Source organism: Lygodium microphyllum, chromosome 14, assembly GCF_053477565.2.
Source record: "Lygodium microphyllum isolate KBCC chromosome 14, Lygodium_microphyllum_v1.1.10, whole genome shotgun sequence".
Classification (NCBI taxonomy): domain Eukaryota; kingdom Viridiplantae; phylum Streptophyta; class Polypodiopsida; order Schizaeales; family Lygodiaceae; genus Lygodium; species Lygodium microphyllum.
The window spans coordinates 77,039,242-77,050,849 of record NC_141148.1 but is presented as its reverse complement, the minus strand read 5'-3'; the positions used below and the strand labels follow the sequence as shown (position 1 = coordinate 77,050,849).

Below are 11,608 nucleotides of genomic sequence, written 5' to 3'. Positions count from 1 at the left end.
GAGAGAGAGAGAGAGAGAGAGAGAGAGAGAGAGAGAGAGAGAGAGAGAGAGAGAGAGAGAGAGAGAGAGAGAGAGAGAGAGATTTCTAGGTCATAGAAACACACACACCCCTCTCTCAAAAATTCTCCAAGTGTTATACATCTTTATTTGGGGAATATATTTTTATGTTCAATTTGCATCATTGCATATAAATATCATATGCACTTAGATTGATTCTAAGGGCAATTTGTTGTGATGGCATCACACACACACACACACACACACACACACACACACACACACACACACACACACACACACACACACACACACACACACACACACACACACACGTGCATGTGGTACAATCACATGAACATTGACCATGCCAGCTAGTTGGCTACAAGAGTTGGTTGTGATGGGTTGGCCATGACATGGAGTTGTGATTGAAGTGGTAATCGAGCCAAAATATTTTTTAATAAGTTCTTTTACACATGGCATTGACATTGGCATGACACATGGTGCAATTGATTGAGAGCTTTCAAAGGTTCCTCCCATGAGCTAGCCAACCAATAAGCCATGAATTGCTAGAGGCAAGCTGGGCAAAATGTCTTAAGGGATTATATAGTGTGCACTGCTGAAGAGCCAACGCATGAAAAACTATGGTAGAAGGTTACAATTATAGTAACTCAAATAGCAATGTGGGCACACAAGGAGACTATGGTATTGGGTTAAAAATAGACTACCCTTTTTGGCCATGTATCCTAAAACGCTCTTACCACGGTGAGACCCTTTAACACATTTAGCGGGCTACACAATTGAACCTGGGCGAGAATCTTTATCGACAGACACATCATCAGCATGTGGGAAAAAGATAACTTGCCCTCTACGGTCTTGTCTAAGGGTGGGTTCAGACTCGGCAGACAAACAGGCATCCCAAATACAGATGGCCAATCAAATTTCAACATGGAAAACTGTATGTTCACACACATGGTGGAAGGCCAAAAAAATTAGGGGCCTTTTTTGACACGTCATGGCCAAGTTTTTGCTCCTCTCTTTTGGCCTGCCCAGCACGGATACTTCTCCTTCATGCTATGTCTTCTCTTTGGCTCCTTTCCTTGTCCACCACTAATGTGAATGAGATGGAGGACAACTCTTGGGAAATCCTTGTGGATGGGTGGAAAAGGGGATTTTTCACCCTTTTGTCCACCCTGCAAGTGTGAACCCACCCTAAGACTAATACTAGGGCAAAGACTACCACGGTAGCTCATGCGCTCTGGCTATAATGGCCAGAAGTTGGGTGACCGTGCGTGATAAGCCTAGGAAGTTCACTCGCGTCCTGCAGGCTGCTGCCGTGCGAGATAGCAGCAAGAAACAGGGGTTGCTCCCGAGTGCAGGTATAAAACAGTCAACTCTAGGCTTAACGTTCTCCCATCGCAAGACATTCAGCTTCACAGCTGACTTAACGTCCTCTCATTGCAAGAATTCACCTCCTACTGTTAAAAATGCAAAAACAGATATACTTTAGTGGCTTAATTGGCCCTTAATGCAGATATACTTTAGTGGCTTAATTGGCCCTTAATATAGGTAGGCCTGCTATGGCGAAAGCCAATCTTTAGTTTTTGTTCCTCAAAGATGATGATAGATGTGCGTGGCCTGTAAAGACCCGCAAGAAACAAATAAGTAGGACACAATACATACAAGCTATAGATGGTATATCTATGAAATCTTATGAATGAACTTTGGGGGACATCATGTGAGAGAAGGTAGGGCTAGGGGAAAGGTGGGGAGATATGGCAGTAGGGGAAGGAGCAGGTGAGATTGATTGAGAGGGTTGTGTAGGTGACATGGATTGAGAGGGTTGTTCAGAAGATGGCCAACGCCTATCGGAGGATGACGAGTCCTCTCTTGGAGAAGGGGTAGGAGAGGCTGAAGCAGCTGAGTGCCTGTGCAAGATAGACGGCGATGACCTAGAAGACATAGGGGATGGGAATGGGTCATTAGAGGAATAAATATGACCTACCTTCAGAGAGGCTGGCGACAAAAGTGGTTCCTCAATTCTAAAAGAAGGCATATCATGCTTGTCTTCTTGTTGTCCAGTCCCAAAAGATGGCATATCATACTCATCTTGTTGTTGTTCCTGTCCTTCCTCCTTCAAGTGTTGTTCTTGTTGTTGCTCCATCTCTGAAATTGGCTTGATTGTGGTATTTGTAGGTTCCCGCGGCGAGGTTGTGAGCGTGTTAGACAGATGAAAGCGCATGCCAAAGTTGAAGGACAGTGGTGGTGATTCCACAGGGGCATATCCTTGGAGCATGAGAAGCACATTGCCCATGGTGGGTCTGGCGGAGGGATCATCTTGGATACACCAAAAGGCAATCATGATCACACGTGTGGCTTCTGCCATGTAATCCTCAGACAGCTTCCCAAGGCTATTGTCCACAATGTCTTTCAAATGCCCCTGCTTGAACTTCTTGGCAGCCATAGCTGGAAAATACCACCCTTCTCCATCACCATGTACGACCAATCTAGACACATCCACATTCTTCCTGCCACTCACAATTTCAAGCAAAACCATGCCAAAGCTATAGACATCGCTCTTCTCTGTAGCATCTGTGAGTATCAGACACTCAGGGGCCATATAGCCAGGTGTGCCCCTCATCCTTGAAACCGCGCCTGAAGCCTCTTCATTGACGAGCCTGGAGAGCCCGAAATCGGAGAGTTTGGCCACAAACTTCTCATCAAGAAGGATGTTCTGTGGCTTGATATCGAGGTGGACGATGGGGTGGCGACATTGCTCATGTAGGAAGAAGAGGCCTCGTGCAGTATGGATGGCGATGGACAGCCTTGTCTCCCAATCCAGTGCAGAGTTGGAGTCTGGTCTTGAGAACAGCCAAGTATCCAGAGATCCATTGGGCACGAACTCATATACCAAGAGGCGATGGTTGCTGTCGGCGCAGAAGCCCCGCAGATGGACGAGATTCTGATGGTTGATGTTGCTCAGCACCATGACCTCCGCTCTGAATTCCTTAAGGCCTTGCATTGTTTTGGTGGCATTCTCTAACTGTTTCACAGCCACTTTGGACCCATCAGGGAACATGCCTTTGTAGACAGACCCAAAACCCCCAACCCCGAGCTTCTGGCTGAACTCTGCCGTCGCAGACTGTAGCTCCCTGAAGCTGAACCTCTTGGGCTGTCCTGGCAAGCTCGACAGAAGTTCTATGTCATCTTTAAGCAGATAACGGTTATGCAATGACTTCCGGGGCTTCCTCTTATGATAGGCCCATACCGTAAAGAAGGCCACTGACAGTGCGGATGCCACGCTTATGCCGATTATCAGCTTCAATTCTGAACTCTCTCTGCCATTAGAGGAGAGGAGAGGCTGCTGGACCTTTATAGAGGCTCGGTAATCTGAGTGAGGGACCTGCATCATTGAGAGGACAAGGCTATGGAGGAAGCAGTCTCCCGTTTTCTGCCTGAAGAAGGCGGCATTGCAGGAGCAATTGGAAGCGCAGGCACTCTTGCAAGTGGAAAGGGAAGTGGAGGAGATTGTGGGTGGAATGAAATCATTTGCAAAGTAGTCCAAGTTGGTGAAGTCAAGGAAGGTGTTACTTTGAGACTGATTGCAAGCAAGAGGGGTTTGAGGAACACAAACGCTGTTGGATTCTGTGAAGGAGGGCCAGGAGGATTTTGAGTTGACGTATTGGGGACTAGAGGAGGAGGAGCTTGGGCATGTGCATTGGGACTCGCTTGACGTGTTGCTTGAGGGCAAGCAAATGCCGTAAGGACCGCATGCATTGGGGATTCCACATTGTCCACGAGAAATCATTTTGAACATATCAAAGGCAGGCCTGTAATCGATGTGATAGCCTCGCACATTGCCTGTATTAGATACATTATAGATACCCATGTTAATACAGGTGAAAAACCAAACTTTCAGTGTTTCAACATATATTTGAATGGTCAAAGTTTAGCAGTTCATTTTGGTGAGGGTTGTCGGAACAGAACATAGAAGCAGGCGTGTTGGTTAGCCAAATTGTCTTTAGTAACAGAAACTAGCATTGGTTCTAGTGCTATACAGACTCGACTGAACACAAATTCACATGTTGTTTGCAAAAGTGAACTGAGACATTACCATCGGCATCCAAGCGGATAAAAGCCACCGAGCTATCAAAGGGGAACAGGTTGGTAGAGTTATGGGGTGCGATGGAGCACTGTGGGTCTTCAGGGACAGAGGGTTGCTGGATTTGAGTGAGATAAGTCGAGGTAACCTGTAGAAGTGTGTGATTGCACGGGCTCGACATAAGCTCTTTGTAGGTCGATATCTCAAGCGGGTATCGTAGCGCTAGATATGGCAATGGCGGGGAGGAGGACATCTCATATAGTATCAACCCACCAGAAGTCATTACTGCTGAGAAACTTCCTGTTGCTGGCATGGGTGATGAGAAGCCTGCCGTTAATGTCTGCCCTGGTCTCAATGTTTGGTTTGGAACTAGCAAATCCAAAGGCTCATCAAAGCTTTGCCACAGTGTTACATGTTGGTCGTCAAAAACCACAAGGTTGCCATCCGCCGTCAAAGTCAAGCCAGCTGCACGGGATATGTTTGCCCGCCATATGAGCGAACCATCTACATCTCGCAGTATCACATCACCATGCTCGTCTATCCATAATTTGGCATTGTCTTTGACTGGGTGGTCCCTGTTCTTGGTAAGCATCAATTATATGAATCTCTCTCTCTCTCTCTCTCTCTCGTCGGCAGAATATATAAAAAAGGAGAGCGTACAAACAGCCTAAGAGTATGGTCACTAACCACTTCACGGAATAAACAAGATAAAAGCGGTAGGACTAAATCACCTAATTGTTCTTCCAAGTATCCATGTCAAGAACATCTCTCTCACTCTCTCTCTCCATACATACATACATACATACATATACATATATATATATATATATATATATATATATATATATAATGAAATCACAAATGTCACCTTGAGACGGTGCCTCAGCATTGCATTAGTAGTCATTTTTGTCGAGGCTAGCATCTACTGTCTGCAACGTCCACGGCTCTCTCTAGCAAATTCGTTAGTGATTTTCCTAATGTTGCGCATGCCACATTTGGGTAGTGATCTCTACAACAATTGTGAGATTAGGTGTTTCACAAGGTCATTTAAAGCTAAGGCGATCCGGAGTTGTGTTAAAGCCGGCTTTGAAAAATATTTGAAGGGTCCTTAGGTAAAGGGCCTTCGTCATCTCTCTTTAGAGTGTAATTTAAGAAAATTTACGCGAATTTCTACCCACTAGCAGACAATATTTATGGCATCTTGGTTTTTACAAGTAGACATAATTTAAATTGTAGAGTCCACTAAACAAAATAATCGCACCTTAGGATCTATTGACATAGGGGGATTGATTGCTTGCCATGCTTTTGGGTTGTGCAAATTTTAAGTAAATAGTTATAGATTGTCTAGATCTAGCAACCATTAACCATTAAGTAGATACATCTAGATTTGAATATAATTTCAGAATCATTAAAAAAAAGTTTCTCTTCACAAAATCATCACTCAATTTGGGTAATTGTATTATGTTAGCTTTTTTTTTTCTTTTTGGGGGGGGGGGGGGGGGGTTTGGCTGCTCGGAGGGGTTTGTCACTTACTGGCCCCTTTATCTTAGAAATGTTGGAAAATTTTACTCGTTTTCCCATTTGAGTGTAGGAATGTGATGAGGGGAACACATGCTTTCATCTTATCTTACAAACAATTCAAATGGGAACAATATCTTCTCAAAGATGGAGTGAGAAGGGAAAGATTGAGGCTTCAAAAAGATTGATCTTGTGGAGCTATATATGAATCCTTCTCATCTAGGAAGGCCCTTATAGAACTACAATAGGCTTTTCCTTCATGGGTATCTATGTTAGTAAACAACATGTATTGTTTGAAGAGCTAATTTGCCTTGCCAATTGAAAGTATAAGAAGTTTATTATTTTTCATTGTGAGAAACTCTACCTGATCATGTTCCCATGACGTGGTGCAAATATCATGAGTTCTTGCTTGTAAGGGAGCCACCATATACCCTACTTGTTGTAGTGGAAATAGGGACCACAACCATACTATCACCAGTAGTTCTTGCTTGTAATGGAGCCACCATATACCCTACTTGTTATAGTGGAAATGGGGACCACAACCATACTATCACCCGTAGTTTTAACGATTTTCAATTATGGAAAATTCCAAGCTATTCTTGTTTGGAAGAGTCAAATGAGTTCCCTAAGGAAGCCATTGCATACCTAGATAATTGCAATGGGATGGTAACCATAAGTGCCTCCCATATCTACGATCCTAAGTGCCATTCTAACCATAAGCTATGTAGGAATGACATTGTTAGCTCCCCCATAAGGAGCGACGCCATGCCTCGCTTGTGTAGTTGGGGTTGGGTATTGTAGGTGCCTTCTTGTTTGCCAACTCAAGCTAGGAGTGTTGTAACTCCTTTTGCAAGAGCTCACGATGTTGACACTATTATATGCTCCTCCATAAGGACTCACCCCGGGCCTAGCTTGTGCACTTGGGTTCGAGCATTGTAGGTGCCTTCTTGTTCCCCACTCAGGCTGGGAGTGTCATAGCTCCTTTTGCAAGAGCTTATGATGGTGCGATAGGTTAAGCAAATGCATATTAAAGCTCGTGGGGAATATGGTTGCAACAGTTTTATATAACATGCCCCCATTGTAGCAGGCTGGGGCATGGGGTTGCTGTGCACAATTGTAAGTAGTAATGATGATAATAATGATAATAACAAAGATAATAGTAAGGATGATAATGATAATGATGATATACCTGTTGGCGACCCAGACGGGGACGTTGGGGAAGTTGCGGGTGGAGACGACGACGCTGAGGTAGTAGGAGGGGGCGTCCTGGGAGGAGAGGCAGCCGAAGGCGAACGGATCGTTGCTCAGGAACTCCGTCGTCATGAACCCCGGCGTGTTCTCGCTCGGATCGCAATCCAGCCAGCCCTCCGCGCTGCCGCTCTCGTTGAAGTACAGCGTCTGCACCGCCTGCGTCACACCCACTGCACCCACTACGCTCCTTCTTCTCCAGCAGCACCGCCCACCACCGCCACCACCACCATCATTACTATTATTCCAGCTATCATCATCATCGGCCACCTGCACCACCAACATCACCCCCACCACCATCACCATCATCCTCACTACTTGAGCCACAGGCCTCATAGTCCCCATCAGTACTGCCCAGCTATAACGATCCTCTTATCTTCATCTGCCTTCGCTAATTCGCCTGCAGCACTTCTTCTTCCTCTTCTCCTTCTGCTTCTTCTTTTCCGTCGTCTTCGCCGTCGTCTTCTTCTGCTTTTTGATCTCCCCCTAGCCGGCCGGCCATTGCCGCCGGTTCCTGCTTTCTTTATTCTTACTACCCATCCTTCCCCGAATGATCCCAAATGCAATATCCTAGTCCGGTACACCCTTCACCTTGGGAATCATTCCCATGCATCAAGCAAGCAAATCACTTCTTAATCCCAGGATATGCAATAGCCAAATCTGACCTTACAAATCAGGGGTGCTAGTTCCAGAATATCTAATACTAGCCAGACTGTGCCGTTATCTAGTAGCAAGTCTGATCCTACCAATCAGGTCTTAATGCGAGAGTACTACTTAATAGCCCATCCGATCTTAATCCAACAGAACAGCATAACGTTGCTCCCAGAACAACATCCGCCACTATAATTAGAGCCGTAATCAGCAGCAAGCTGGCCTTAAGCCAGAAGAATGGTAAGCCCAGCAGTGTCTATCTATCTCATGTAAGGGGGTGGCTCCTCCCTCTACCGACTCATGATCGCCTCCCTCCCTCCCTTAACATGGGCATCGTGATCCATTTCCTCACGAGTCTTTTCCTTGTTTCCACCACCTGCCGCCTCACCCATCCTTTGTTAACTTCTAGGCCGATCATTTGTATTACCGCACACGTCATCCTTTTCGCTCCCTGATCATACTTTTGTCGCTACTCGCACCCCCCATGACATGCACCCATGCCTGAATATAAAAGGTTCCAAAGGGCAATTCCGATAATTTAATAATACTTGATTGAAGCACACATTCTTGACGTGATTCCCCGATTATTCCCATCCATGCTTTGGTTCATCTATGTATAATTAGGGAGCAGATAACAAAGAAACTCACACACATGTTTGTTTGCTTCAAGGAAATCAATGCATTGAGACGCACCAAATGTGAGTGGCTGATCCAACATCATCTAGCAACAAAGGAGGAGTTGTTCATTGAGCCTTTGTTACCTGTAAGTTGGCCAAGCGCGATGAGTGCATAGTATTGCACATCAACGTTGAAGTTTCCGAAAGTGCAATAGTATATGCGAAGGTAAAGTAAATGCAAGATGATGAGGGTTCTTTAGTAACACTCTCGAGGTCTTATAACCTTGGAACAACCTTAGAATGAGAACTAGGTCGGCAGCCTTTGCTCCAATGTCTGGCCAAGTATTAAACGTGAAGCGCTCATTATCGAAACCGTGGATGACATTTTAAAAAGAGAACGTTTCCATGTTAGCCTCATAACGTCCAAATATTTGACCCCTCGGCTGTATGGGCATTTGGAAGTCGCCCTCTCGTATCTTGTTTTATTAACGTATGCAAACATTCTGTAATTTGGAGCCACGCATCGCAGGTTTCGTAACTTACTACTTTAATTGTTTGATCGCATTAATTATCAAACACACATCGACTGAATCAAATTTGTACGCACATAAACATATGCAGTTTGGAGGAGAGTAGGAATTTGTACACCCATAAACAAAAGCAATCGGTAGATCTAGACTCGATGTTTCCAAGGACACACCATGCTAGGTATATACATAAACATCTTCTTGGAGATATCTGCATTTCATGGAAAGGCATTGATTTAGAGCTCATTGCACTTGCTTTTTGTCCTCTATACTTAAGTATGGATTTGGATACAAATTAGTTATCTAAGCTTCAAGATGACGGTTATATCGAAATTAAGTTTTTGTTTTGTGTATTAAAGGTTTGTTAATTAGGACTTGAACCTTTAGCCATGTTTTTATACCGCAGTCTTGTTGTCATTCCTCTCAAGTTTAAAGGTTAATGTTCTTCACTTCTTGATGCCAGGAGGCATATTCCACGGTGGATTCCGTGAGGTTTTGCGATGGATTCCGTAAAATTATATTTATTGCAGGGGCTCATACATAAGGTTGATTTCTTGTGCAAAAAGTCTATGGGGACGCCGGTCCTTTTCGGGTGTCTCGTTAATTTAATGTGCAAGTGGGTGATTCCATAGCGGGTGATTCCGCAAAATACATATTTAAATTAATGGATGTTTATGAGTTTAGAGTGCGCACTTGTAATAAATTAAGATTATGATTGAGTTCTAACCAATTTATTAATTTTATAGCTGAAGACTGCTAAGTATTCACTTTTGTCGGTTTAATTTTATTATTTTTCTAACAATTGTGAATGCTTCAGTTGATGTGTAGAGCAGGCAGCGGTGGCGTTGGGAAGCACTGGGCGATAGCGTGTATTATAAAAAAGGGGATGGGTGCCCATGGGATTTTAGGGCTTGTATATAAAGTTCAAAAAGTGAATGGAAGCTCATTCTTTGGTGTGTGGCTAACAAGAGCTCTCTTCTTCTTCTCTTCTTCTCTTCTTCTTGCTTGTGTGTGCTCTTGAGAGAGGGAGTGTGAGAGTGTGAGGGAGTGAGTGTGTGGAAGTGAGGGATCAAGAGGGTGAAGCTCTTCACCATCTCCTCTTCTCTTCTTCTCTTCTCTTCTCTTTTCTCGCGCGCGCGGCTATGGAGGATGGAGCTTGGAGATGGAGGAGGCTTGAGGATGCTTGAGCTAGCATCAAGAATCGTGGAGCTACTGAGGTGTGCGAGGGAGGAGGCTACTCACATCGGCATCAAGGTAAGCTCACTACACTCGTAGGCCGATCGACGGTGTGTCGACTAGGTGAGAGATAGCCATTAGAGCTCGCTTGAAACGCTTGAAGTAATAAGCGGTCCATGGGTCTTGGCGGTTGAGCGTGAGCTCCCACTACATTTTGGTTCCGTTGCCGGGACCAACGAATTCAAGCTTGAGCACTTGCGCGCCTCATATCGAGCATCAAAGTAGAGGATTCATCCTCGAAACGAAGCTTGAGATAGGTAGGAAGTTTGGGTATTTTTGATCTTCAAAACAAGTAAGTATTTTGGGATATTTTGGTTTTTTGATGATTGGAAAACATGGAGAATTTATTTCAATTTTTTGCCTTCGATTTTTGTTGCATTTAGCGTAGGTTAGAATTAGGAAATTGAACCGGAGAAGGGTAGGATTTACTGTTTCAAAACAGGGCAAAACAGGGCAAAAATCGTGCAAAAATTGGTAAAACGCTCGCTAGTGATGCCTAAGATCGGCAAGTGAGTGATTGGAGGCATCAACACCACACCTGGAAAGGGGTATAAGAGCCAAGAGGCCAAGGGAGGGCTCATTTGTTCCATTTTAGTGAGAGAGAGAGAGAGAGAGAGAGAGAGAGAGAGAGAGAGAGAGAGAGAGAGAGAGAGCTCCAGCCCGCATCGATTCGATCGCATCACTGACGTGCTTATCGGCCTGTTCAGGTATATGAATCTCTCCCTCTACTCCCCTAGATAGGATCTAGAAGTGCATGGCCATTGTGCTTGCTTAAATCTTGTGAATCGATCAAAAGTGCATCCATCTCTAATCCATGTGACTTGAACCATGACTGCATCTCTACATACCAAGAAAGTGTATCCCCTTCGGCCCTTGACCACTTTCCACATTCGGCCCTCGGCCCAAGTGCCTCGGCCCGTCCGAATCACCTTGTCCGAATTTGCCATTCGGCCCATCCGAATCACCTTGTCCGAATTTGCCATTCGGCCCGTCTGAATCACCTTGTTTGAATTTGCCATTCGGCCCATCGGAATCAAAACCGTCCGAGTCAAACCCTAAAATTCGGCCCTCGGCCTTGTGCCTTGGCCCGTCCGAGTGACATACTCAGACCCTGCAATTCAGACCAGTTGGTTCGAGTGCAAATTTTTATCAAATTTTTCAAAAATTTGACTTGAACCGGCTAAAATGCAGCAGCGCAAACTGTCGAAACCTTCGGGCACTCACAACTTGTTTCTGGGACACGTAATAGGAAAAAATCGTAGCGCGCAGCTGCTTAGCAGCTAGAAGTAGGCAGTTGCGAGACCCAAGGACTTAAACGTGAACCGCTGAGCTGTAAAACTTGACTAACCAAAAATGAACAAGGCGACATACGAGAAAAACCCTAAACCATGACAAAACGGCCAGAAAATTGATCTACAAGCCTATCAGGCCTGAAACAAGCGAGAGTGCGTAAGACGCTTACGAATTGCTTGCTGCAATCACATTGAATTTCCACACTTGAAGTATACTTAAGAAAGCTGAAAGCTTGATTGAGCACAAGTGCACGAGAAACAACACACGCACTGAGTGATCATAAATTGAGGTTTATATTCAATAACTAAAGGAACTCACTCAGATAAACCACTCAAGGAACCCACCAATAAGAGAGAACCCAAGACATAGACAAACCATCAAAGCGCAGATTAGGACCGAGCAAGGGGCACCAACGACGT

At 44.8% G+C, this 11,608-nt stretch overlaps 1 protein-coding gene across 1 annotated transcript; it reads right to left on the bottom strand.

Annotated features, from left to right (window-relative positions):
- Positions 1 to 1,530: 1,530 nt before the first annotated feature.
- Positions 1,531 to 7,877, bottom strand: LOC148025743 (G-type lectin S-receptor-like serine/threonine-protein kinase SD2-5). Its single transcript, XM_087692969.1, has 3 exons — positions 6,807 to 7,877; positions 4,112 to 4,674; positions 1,531 to 3,858 (listed from the first exon to the last, which is right to left on the bottom strand). The coding sequence occupies exons 1-3, from the start codon at positions 7,208 to 7,210 to the stop codon at positions 1,709 to 1,711; spliced, it is 3,117 nt and encodes a 1,038-aa protein (XP_087549095.1). The 5' UTR covers positions 7,211 to 7,877; the 3' UTR covers positions 1,531 to 1,708.
- Positions 7,878 to 11,608: the final 3,731 nt, after the last annotated feature.

Excerpts from the sequence above, each read along its gene's own strand:
- LOC148025743 (XM_087692969.1), bottom strand. The coding sequence starts at position 7,210 with ATGGGGACTATGAGGCCTGTGGCTCAAGTAGTGAGGATGATGGTGATG. Across the intron at positions 4,675-6,806 it reads CCCGTCTGGGTCGCCAACAG|GGACCACCCAGTCAAAGACA; the intron begins GTATATCATCAT and ends TACCAAGAACAG. Across the intron at positions 3,859-4,111 it reads TATCCGCTTGGATGCCGATG|GCAATGTGCGAGGCTATCAC; the intron begins GTAATGTCTCAG and ends TATCTAATACAG.